We start from the raw sequence: 11424 nt of genomic DNA, 5'->3' as shown, positions 1-11424 counted from the left end.
GGGTGTTCTCAGTATCCAATTGGAAGGTACCTAGGGTACTCACATCAGTTTAGAGAAGAAGCAGATAGGCTGGGGTCCTGGATAGCAGGGCCACAGCCTGGCTAGTGTCATAAAACAGTCAAAACATCAGCAAAAAGTTGGGGGCAAATATGCAGTCGATGCCACTCTCCTACAGGGATGAATGTTGATCATGAGATGCACTACTTCTTAGGAAAATGAGAACTACATATGGAGAGATGTGTCTTACATGAATCAGTAAATTAACGTGATGCTGATGTGCTCTGATGCAATACCACATAGAATGTGTGGTATAATATGGGATAAACGTTAATTACAATGTACAACATTTTCTCTATCTTTTTGTTTTGGTTTGAGCAATATGTATAGTCTTTCACTTGATACATTAGTCACTGATATGTATACGGACCGAACTATTAAGAGCATACATATAGTTTGAATACTAAAGACTCGCAGCTTACCCTTAGCCACGGGAGCCTTTATGTACAAATAATGGGCATTTATATTTATATACCGAGCAGTGGAGCTTACAGATGGCATGGTACTTCGGGTTGTTAGAAATGGACACTGCGAGGAATATATAGACCGCGCTCACTACATAATTGGTGACAGCCTTCGCAAGTTATTTTGGAGGTAAATGAGAGAGACAGCGGGACCTTTTCTAAGATGGCCGCTACGATAACTATGTCATAGTGGTGACTGGTAGTTTCCCACATACTGGGAAAATACCTGTGCATGACTCGTAAAACATTGCGAACAAAACGTGGTGAATGATAAATAGATTGTGACTTAATCATAGACTGGTATCCGCTATAGAGTAAATGTGAAAGCGCCAGAGGAGGTAGCGCGTATTACATAAGCGTTTGTGTGCCCTTTCTAAGATGGCGGTGCTTCTTATATTGTACGGGATCACGCAACGCTGAGGCGATCACGGGGTTTGTGGTTACTGATAGCGCGGTGAGGAAAGATGCCGGCTCTCGCACTCGAGGAGAGACGGCGTGAGGGGCGAGGACGCGGATCGGCGTTTCGAGCAAAAAGGTAGATTTTTGACAGTGATGTTACTTGCGCCATAACAGGGCTCATGGCCAGTTCATGATACTTTATACAGGGTGTGGACATACTTGAACCCCTGTCTAAGATTAGTTTGCAATGTTTTATATATTCTGTAGTTTTTGGAACAAGAATTCCGGGATTACATTGGAAACAGAATTATATGCTCAGCAGATTTTCATTTTACCTCACGCCACAGGATTAGTGTGGCCCGGAATTATTGCCACATTATATGGACGTATGGAACTGTAGTTTTCGGAGGCTTTTATAACACTTTACAGTGTATACTGTAGAATACGTGGGGGTCAAAGTGGACATTAATATACCTATATGTCCTGATGTTTTATTTGCAGACTGCTATTCAGTCAATCCATTCAGGTTGATTTACCATTTTATGGATCACGATTCTGTGATCTAGACACTAGAGAGGTTTTGAGTTTGAAGATTGCGGTGGTGTCTCACTTTTGTCACTGGGTGACACGAAGATGATCGAGGTTGCATTTTATTAAGATGTACATATAAGACTATATGCGTTCACATAATCTCACGATGTCACGTGCACCGTGTGTTTTGTTTTAATGATGGACGAAATTATAATCATGTTCACTATATCAATTATGGATACATATGTCACAACACAAAATGTCTATGCATGCACAAACACAGATTGTGAATGTGAAAGGACGTGGCTTGTACACAGTCACCTGGTTGTTCCCTGGGATCACATTTGTTTTGTAAACAAATGGATGCAGATAAATAAGTAATGGTAGATCTTAAGTTATTATTTCTTACCTAGCCGTGAACAAGTCGCATGTACAAACATACTGAGGCGACGAAACACGTGTTGGCTTTGGCTTTGGAAGAGTTTACTCATTAAAGACTTGAAAAAGAATAAGAAGAAACAAACGACTGTTTGATTTAATGTGTTTTTTAATCATATGTGAATAACATCAGAAATGGATATGTATTGAAATCACGTGTGCTGGGGAATGTGTACTGGCCAGACTACACAGTTTATTGTGGAGCGCAAGGGTGCTGGCCAATTTAGCCTCCATAAGACTCCATCTTCTGCTTTACCATACCGTGACATAAGTGTAAAATGGCATTACCCTTCAAGTCATTTATTATTCCATATATTTTATTGCGTGTATGGGATTATAGGATGAAGTGAGAGGAGTGCTGTGTCTAGTTGGGAAACATCGAAATAAAGAAAAGATCAAATGTTCTGCACAACATTAAGGCCTTTGACCGTCTTCTGCCCAGTTCACATTTTATAGTATTGTTGCTGCTCGATCTTTTAAGTGATGTTATGGATTTTGAGGTTTTACCATAGTTCCCGTTGCCTTGACCAGCAACAGAGGTTGGTGGTTATTACCTTTTTCTATGAGGTTTGACTTGATGGTGATGCAGCATTCATTTCAAAAGATTGCACATAATACACAAAAAGTTTCACCCCTGATCAGCCAGGTTAGCTTGAATATGGTGACGTGCTCGCTAACCACTGTATTCAAGCTAGCCTGGCTGATCAAGCACTAATTAGCCTTTGCTTCACCATCATCTTGTATTTTTCTTGACTGTGACATTATTGATGTTATTTGTCTCTGCTCTCTGAACAATTGTAAAGCGCTGTGATACCCGTAAGGGTCATGTGCGCGCTATATAAAACTTTCTAAATAAATAAATCTACTGCAAAGTACTACTTAACCACATCAAAAGCGCCAAACCAGTTAGACTCAAACATTGCCACCAGTAACTTCAACGTACTCAAGAGCAGATCAATATGGAAAAGCGTATATCACGACCCTAGAGAACATTGGCCTTTTTTTTACACTCAAATGGCCGCCTCCCACAGGACTAACCAGCAGCTTTCACCAGACTATCGCACAAAACTAATGCAATTATTGATTACACCTTAGCAGACATGGACCTGTTTTCAACTATCACCCATTACAACATAACAGCTAGATTAGAGAGCGGTCATTTCCCTCAGCAGATGGAGCTATTGTCATATCCACCTAGAGCTACCCTCACACATGATCTATTTATGTCACCAAGCGCCCACAATCTGAAACGTCTCACTTGGAAAGGACCCGTGGTGGAGACAATCATGGACTTCATAGCCAAGTCACTAATACAACTGAGCTCCACACAACTGATAAAGTTCAAGTTTGGGAGTCCCTGACTATTGGCGGCACTTATCGCCTAATTTCCATTAAATTCCATTCAACAAACTCGGACTCATGGTTACGCACCTGCGCGCTACGAGAGGTACTAGACCTGATACGATTTTAGCAGCTTACACAGCAACCCCACACCTTTTCCTACTCCCTGCTGACGAGAGGCAACTACCTCGAAACACGTGTCCAGGGATGGCACACGCCACGCATACTTGCATTCACACTCGAGCATAGGTGTATCCGCCGACGCTGACTTTCAGGGACCATTTTCATTGGGGGAACACGCCTGGTAGATGTAGCAGTGTGCGACCAATCTGGTTTAGCTTTATATTCAGGCTCCCTTGAGCCGGTGGAGTCGACGGACTCATGGTTACGCACCTGCGCGCTACGAGAGGTACTAGACCTGATACGATTTTAGCAGCTTACACAGCAACCCCACACATTTTCCTACTCCCTGCTGACGAGAGGCAACTACCTCGAAACACGTGTCCAGGGATGGCACACGCCACGCATACTTGCATTCACACTCGAGCATAGGTGTATCCGCCGACGCTGACCTTCAGGGACCATTTTCATTGGGGGAACACGCCTGGTAGGTGTAGCAGTGTGCGACCAATCTGGTTTAGCTTTATATTCAGGCTCCCTTGAGCCGGTGGAGTCGACGGACTCATGGTTACGCACCTGCGCGCTACGAGAGGTACTAGACCTGATACGATTTTAGCAGCTTACACAGCAACCCCACACATTTTCCTACTCCCTGCTGACGAGAGGCAACTACCTCGAAACACGTGTCCAGGGATGGCACACGCCACGCATACTTGCATTCACACTCGAGCATAGGTGTATCCGCCGACGCTGACCTTCAGGGACCATTTTCATTGGGGGAACACGCCTGGTAGGTGTAGCAGTGTGCGACCAATCTGGTTTAGCTTTATATTCAGGCTCCCTTGAGCCGGTGGAGTCGACGGACTCATGGTTACGCACCTGCGCGCTACGAGAGGTACTAGACCTGATACGATTTTAGCAGCTTACACAGCAACCCCACACATTTTCCTACTCCCTGCTGACGAGAGGCAACTACCTCGAAACACGTGTCCAGGGATGGCACACGCCACGCATACTTGCATTCACACTCGAGCATAGGTGTATCCGCCGACGCTGACCTTCAGGGACCATTTTCATTGGGGGAACACGCCTGGTAGGTGTAGCAGTGTGCGACCAATCTGGTTTAGCTTTATATTCAGGCTCCCTTGAGCCGGTGGAGTCGACGGACTCATGGTTACGCACCTGCGCGCTACGAGAGGTACTAGACCTGATACGATTTTAGCAGCTTACACAGCAACCCCACACATTTTCCTACTCCCTGCTGACGAGAGGCAACTACCTCGAAACACGTGTCCAGGGATGGCACACGCCACGCATACTTGCATTCACACTCGAGCATAGGTGTATCCGCCGACGCTGACCTTCAGGGACCATTTTCATTGGGGGAACACGCCTGGTAGGTGTAGCAGTGTGCGACCAATCTGGTTTAACAAACCAACAGTGCTCGAAAAGGGGCAGTCTGATTTACCACATCGCTCCTGTTGAGGAAAAGGGAGATAAATAGGGAGACTTCAAGATTTCGGAACTCAGGCCCTAAGGTCAGTCAAGATACGAAGAAGCAAATTGAAAGACTGAGGCTTGCTGATAGAAAAGCTATCTGGACAGCCCACAAATCATATCTGACAAATGTATGGTCAAAGCTTCTTAATACAAGCAAATTGAAAATAAGCAAACAATTCTGGGGTGAAATCAACACACTAGCAAACGGTAGATTTCGCCATCACAAAACCGGTAACTCCGAGGCAGACTGGATAGCTCACATAACAGCTGCATGCTCATCGGATCTCCCTGACCACAAGATGCAGACTGCGATTAAAAAATACAAAAATCTCTTCCCGAGAAGCACTGCCTCAAAAACCGTTAGAAGGTTCATGGCTCAACGACTCACAAGTCCAGCTCACTCTTAAGCGCTTGAGCTCAGAGGGGGTTCCAGGCCCCAATAGAGTTCCAAATGCCTAGTTTAAATATGATCAACAATCTTGGGCCACTTACCTCACCCCGCAGTTCAACCATGCCTTTTTACCCACTCCATACCCGCATCCTGGAGATTCTAAATCCCATCTTTATATCAGGCTCCTGGACTGACCCAGCAAACTAAAGATTGATCACCCTCATCGATGTTGAAGCAAAGTTTTTCACCTCCAGTGATATAGCAGGCTAAGAAGCCTGGTCCTCCTCCTCAAATATTATCCCGAGAACGCAGACAGGTTTTAGGGCTGGCATGAACACAATGACCAACCTTTTCGCAGACAGCCTCCTTGCCGAAAAAGGCAAAATCAAATGCCTGAAACTCTGTGCCTGCTTCGTGGACTTGAAAGCAGCATTCAACAGGATACTGAGCCCTCTCTCGGACAAAATGGCCAGCTCGGTTGTCCCACCTAAACTATTGGAGGTTGTCCTCAATCTGTATTTAGACACCTGGGTTCAAGTTGAAATCGGCAATGGTGACAGAATCCTCTGTGCACTTTCTACTCAGTGCAAACAGATAATCAGTCAGAGAAATCAAACTGAGAGTATCCCAAATACTTTGCAGTGTACAAAAGAGTGTCACTACTCTGTGTCTTCAAAGTATATTTCAGTGTTTTTCTTAAAAAATGTATCACTTTTAAAATGGTTCTTCTAATAGACCCAGTCTCATTTAGATTTTGGTAGGATTGGGGCACCACCCATAAAGCGGCATGAACCTGATGTTTCTCCGCTCCATGTGAGGATTGTGAACCACAGCAGTCCTACTGCTGAAGCTGCAGTTGCCACCGGCTGATTTCTGATGGATACATCTGCCTGTGGATTCTCCACCTTATGAATATCCCCTGCGCCAGCATTCCGCGGAAATTTTTCCTAGCTCTCCACACCGACGTCACAATACCATGGCTCCGCACGCGGTTCCGCATGACGTCACTGGAGGACAATGTCGGCGTGATGACGTCAGTTCCCTTTTTTCCGCGCTGTTGACGCTAACGTCTTTTTCTGGAACTCTTCATACTTTTGACTGGATAATTTGTTATTTCGATTGTATCTTTCTCTCTTTTGGCATGTCTGCCCCGAAGAAGTCTGGCTTTAAGCCCTGTAAGGAATGCGGGGGTCACATGTCGATTACTGACCCGCATGAAGACTGTCTTTGGTGTCTGTCGTCTGACCACGACATCGAGGGCTGCTCTTCCTGCAGGAAGATGAACCCGAAGGCTCTGAAGGAACGGGAGGCCAAGCTTTATATGGCCAAGGCGAGAAAAGAAAAAAGGGGTAAAAAAAGGTCGAAGTCCAGGTCATCGACGTCGCATGACTCCAAGAGGAAGCATATGAAGAAGAAGAGACATGCTTCTCGGCGCCGGTCGTCGATTGCTGTGGTGTCGAGGTCGCCTTCTCCAACTCCTCGAAGTCGAGTTAAGGACTTTGTCTCTCCTTCTCCGTCTCCTCAGGCGACTCCGGTCCATTCTCCTTCATACAAAGGGACTCCGGAGCAGTCTTCGACGCAGAGATTCTCACTGTCTCCAGAGGGTGTCTTGAATCCAGTTGATGCTGAGGTTCCTTCGGCTACTGCGGCTCTGCCTGTGGCTCCAGCGGCTCCGACTCCAGAGGTGCCTCGTTTGGATCTTGAACCGGCTCAATACCCACAGTTTCCGGCACCGGTTTCGGATCCATCGCATTTTCTGAATGCAATGTATGGCGTGTTCTCCAGAGCCACTTACCCCTCTGGTGCACCTTTGGGTCTCACGGGTCCTTCGGCATTTAATTTGGGTGTGCCTCTCTAGTATGCAAAGGCCCACTTTGGGCATTTTCCGGCTCCGAGGATGTCAACACCGTATGGGCAGTCCCCGGCTCCATCCCGTGAAGCTTCTCGGATTCGATCGGTGCCGGTTACTACAGCGGATCCTCCTTCAACGCCACTCCCGGAGCCATCGACGCCGCAAACGAAGATGCACTCAAGGAGAGAGGCGCAGAGGTTGTTGGAGGAGGAGCAGTACCAGACGGATGAGAGGGAGGAAGGGAAAGTGTATGACACAGAAGATGTGTTTGAGGACTTGTGTGAGGCAAGTGGACTTGACACTTCTCCAGAGTGGGACTATGTTTCTCAGAAGGCTTCCTCCTTACCATTCTGTGATTAGGAAGGCTGCGGAACTTTTGGATTCACAGCTCCCTATGGCTGAGTATAAGCCTAATCTTCTTACGGAGGTGCTTCATTCCCCGTCCTCGGAGGTCGAACCACTCTTGCCCTTTAATGAAGCACTGACTGAGCCAATCCTCGATGTGTGGCGCAACCCTCTTTCTGCTCCTGCAGTTTCAAGGTCAGTGTCCAGAAGATATAGACCTGCTCCTGGGGATCCAGTGTTCCTTTCATCTCACCCCTCTCCTGGGAGCTTGGTGATGCAGGCTTCTTGTTCGAAGCAGTCTACAGGGCCCTTTCCGCAAGCTTCAGCCGACAGGGATTCCAAGAAGCTGGAACAGTCCGCGAAGAAGGTCTTTTCTTCAGCTAGCATGGCACTGAAATCTACCAACGCCACTTGTCTCTTGGGTAGATACATTCATGCCCTAATGCACTCTGCCAAACAGCTTCTTCCTAAGTTGTCTGAGGAAGACAGGGGAAATCTGAGTGAGGTGTTGGCGGACTCTCAGGCTGCAGCTCGCCAAGTCATCCAGTCTGGTCTGGACACTGCGGATTCTGTTGCCAGGGTGATGGGCTCATCCATTGCAACAAGAAGACATGCATGGTTGAGGTCTTCTGGGTCCTCTTCCGATGTGCAGGCTGCTCTTCTTGATCTGCTTTTTGATGTGTCCAGACTTTTTGGGGACAAGGCGGATTCTGCAAATATTCAAGGACAGTAAGGCCACAGCAAGGTCTTTGGGTCTGCAATCACAGTCGAGAGGTTATGGATATAAAAGATAGAGGCTTCGGAAAGTCTTACTTTCAAAGTTTCAGACAGCCTCAGCAGCAGCAAAACCCCTTGTATAAGTCCTATAGGGGTAAAGGTAGAGGTCACTTTCGTGGAGCCAGGCGTCCACCTTCCTCCTCCTCCACCTCTACCTCCCCAGCCCCTCCTGGTAATGCGGGAAAACAGCCCTAGATCTGCCATCCTGGATCATGCAGGTCCTGTGGGAGGTCGTCTTACCCATTTTCTACAAGATTGGAAATCGATCACTTCGGACCTTTGGGTTTTAGATCTGGTAGAAAATGGGTACGCCCTTCCCTTCAGGGAATTCCTCCTCCTTACCCTCCTTGCCAAGGGTTTTGCGCGGAGGATCATTTAATTCTCCTTCAAAAGGAGGTCTTGCCCTGTTACAAAAAGGTGCGATAGGAGTGGTTCTGGAGCAGGAAAGGGGTCAGGGATGCTACTCCCGGTATTTTCTGATTCCCAAAAAGGATGGCAGATTACGTCCAATCCTGGATCTCAGAATTTTGAATCTATATCTCAAGCAGGAGAGATTCAAGATGCTCACCCTAGCGCAGGTTCTTCCGGCGCTGCAGCAAGAGGACTGAATGGTGTCCATCGACTTACAGGATGCGTATTTTCACATCGCAATCCTGAAGTCGCACAGGAAGTATCTCTGATTTACGGTTGGGTCGCAACACTACCAGTTTGTGGTTCTTCCGTTTGGTCTTACTACTGCACCTCGAGTCTACTTCACCAAGGTGATGGTGGTGGTGGCTGCCCATCTCAGGAGGTCGGGATCCCGGTTTTCCCCTACCTGGACGACTGGCTTCTGAAGGCAGGGTCGCCAGAGATGGTGCTTCATCATCTGCAGGTAACAGCTCAGCTGTTGTACAAATTGGGCTTTTCGATAAATGTACCCAAGTCTCACCTAGTGCCCTCTCAGCGCAACCTGTTCATAGGGGCGGTACTGGATACCACTGTGTGTCGAGCTTTTCCTACTCCGCAAAGGATTCTCGACATTCAGGAAATGATTCCCTTGTTTTACAATGGAGCGGTTGTTCCGGTTCTGAAGGTCCTTCGCCTGCTCGGTCTGTTCGCTTCCTGCATTCTGTTGGTCAACCATGCACGCTGGCACATAAGGGCTCTTCAGTGGTGCCTCCACAGGCTTTGGTATCAGCACAATGGAGATTTCAGGGAGTCAGTCAGGATCTCCAGAGAAGCTGCAGCGGCTCTGTCTTGGTGGAGCGTGGAGGGCAATCTGTCTCAAGGAAAGCCCTTTTATCCTCCTCCATCGGTGGCCACAGTGATAACGGATGCCTCTACCCTAGGGTGGGATGCTCATCTGAGGGATCTGCAGATCAAAGGTCTTTGGTCTCCAGAGGAGAGATTGTCTTGGGTGGTACGTTTGGCGCTCAAGGCCTTTCTCCCATCCCTTCGCGGTCCGTCAGTTCAAGTCCTGACGGACAACACTGCCGCGATGTGGTACGTCAACAAGCAGGGAGAAGTAGGGTCGTACCGTCTCTGCAGAGAGGCTTAGCGGCTCTGCTCCTGGGTTCAGGACCATCGAATTTGTTTGATGGCAAATCATCTGGCTGGTGTGCTGAACGTACGTGCAGACAGTCTCAGTCTGCAGTTCTCCACCTACCAGGAGTGGAGGTTTCATCCGGAGGTAGTTCAATACGTCTTCCGGATGTGGGGAACTCCTCGGTTGGACCTGTTTGCCACTCTCGAGAATGCTCACTGCCCATCATTCTGTAGTCTCCAGTTTCCGAGGCAGGGAGCGTTGGACGCGTTTCAATTGAGTTGGAGCTCACAACTCCTTTAAGCGTTTCCTTCTCATACCCTTGATTCCTCGGGTTCTGAGGAAGATTCACCAAGATCGGGCACAAGTTATATTGATTGTCCCGGATTGGCCAAGAAGGGTGTGGTACAAAGACCTTCTTCACCTCTCATCGCACCCTCTGCTCTGTCTCCCTCTCAGGGTAGACCTCCTCTCGCAGTCGGAGGGGCAGGTTCTGCACCCCCACCTCCAGAGCCTGCACCTTAATGCCTGGAGATTGAACGGTGCAACCTGAATTCTTTCTCTCTCCCACCTGATGTGGTGGATGTTATATTATCGGCCAGGCGACACTCCACCGAGTCTATCTACTCCTACAGGTGGTCAAAATTTGTTAAATGGTGTGGAAAGAAGTCTATTGATCCCTTAAAAGCTCATCTTTCTGATGTTCTTTGTTTTTCGCTTCATTTGGCCCAGCAGGGTTGTGCTGTGGCCACTGTTAAAGGATATTTGTCGGCTTTATCGGCATTTCTTTTTTGCCTGATCAGCCGTCTCTTTTTAAGTCTCCAATAGTTTTAAGGTTCATAAAAGGGCTTACTAACATGTTCCCGCCCACTCCTTTTATTATGCCCCAGTGGGATTTGAACTTAGTGTTAACTTTTTTAATGGGTTCCACATTTGAACCTATGCATAGTTTTCCTTTGAGCCTCTGGTAACAATGTGCCCATTTTTCTCCGTGTGTATCCCCCAGGAACATCTACTCTGGGTGTACACGTTTTTGCCAACATCAGTGTACCCCTGTTTTTTCTTTAGAAGAGCGTAGTCATAACTACCTTGCTTCATAACAGTATTTTGACGTACTAGCCATACACATGATTTAACTGTCCATGTACCGCCGTTTTCTTCCATTAGAAGAAACTTAGTCTCTAGTATTTTTTACCTCCCGTTTCCTATAGAAGGTTGGCATTCTAGCTCTCTCCTGTGGCTTCTATCATTTTCCAGCTTCTATCATTTTCCAGCAATACCATAGCATCACTTCCAGTCACACGCTGCTGCACGCAGCAGACCAGCGCTTTCTCAGCCGGAACCCAAAAACGGAAATTAGCGTTCCAGCTTCCATAGCCCTCCGTTGGGACACAGGTGTATTTTATCATGCTCAGATTTTAGAGCGGGAGAAGTAATTAGGAAGCGTACATATATCCCTCCCCGTACGAGCTCCATTGTCCAGCGGAGCCACGGGGAGGCCAGACACGCCGGGGAGTGTCCCAGGAGCAGTGAGTATGGCATAGCCAGGGGGTCATCCATGCTATTGAGGGGTTGTTTTCCAGACCGAGACAACCACTGTGGAAACAAATCTTCCTTTGTATATTCTTCTTTATTTCCCCTCTAGGTTGCGATTATAGGCACCCCTCCCACCCGTTACAGGCTC

The 11424-nt window shown here is 47.5% G+C and overlaps 1 protein-coding gene across 1 annotated transcript in view; it reads left to right on the top strand.

Annotated features, from left to right (window-relative positions):
- Positions 1–1026: 1026 nt before the first annotated feature.
- Positions 1027–11424, top strand: part of LOC146871199 (proteasome activator complex subunit 1-like) — a gene marked incomplete at its 5' end in the record, with an annotated part of 281652 nt that continues 271254 nt past the window's right edge. Inside the window, one exon of the mRNA XM_085646233.1 lies at positions 1027–1056. Within this exon, the coding sequence (XP_085502359.1) occupies positions 1027–1056 (30 nt within the window). The remainder of the gene's footprint in view (positions 1057–11424) is intronic.

Source organism: Triturus cristatus, chromosome 1_1, assembly GCF_964204655.1.
Source record: "Triturus cristatus chromosome 1_1, aTriCri1.1, whole genome shotgun sequence".
Taxonomy (NCBI): Eukaryota; Metazoa; Chordata; class Amphibia; order Caudata; family Salamandridae; genus Triturus; species Triturus cristatus.
This window is presented reverse-complemented; position numbering and strand designations above follow the sequence as displayed.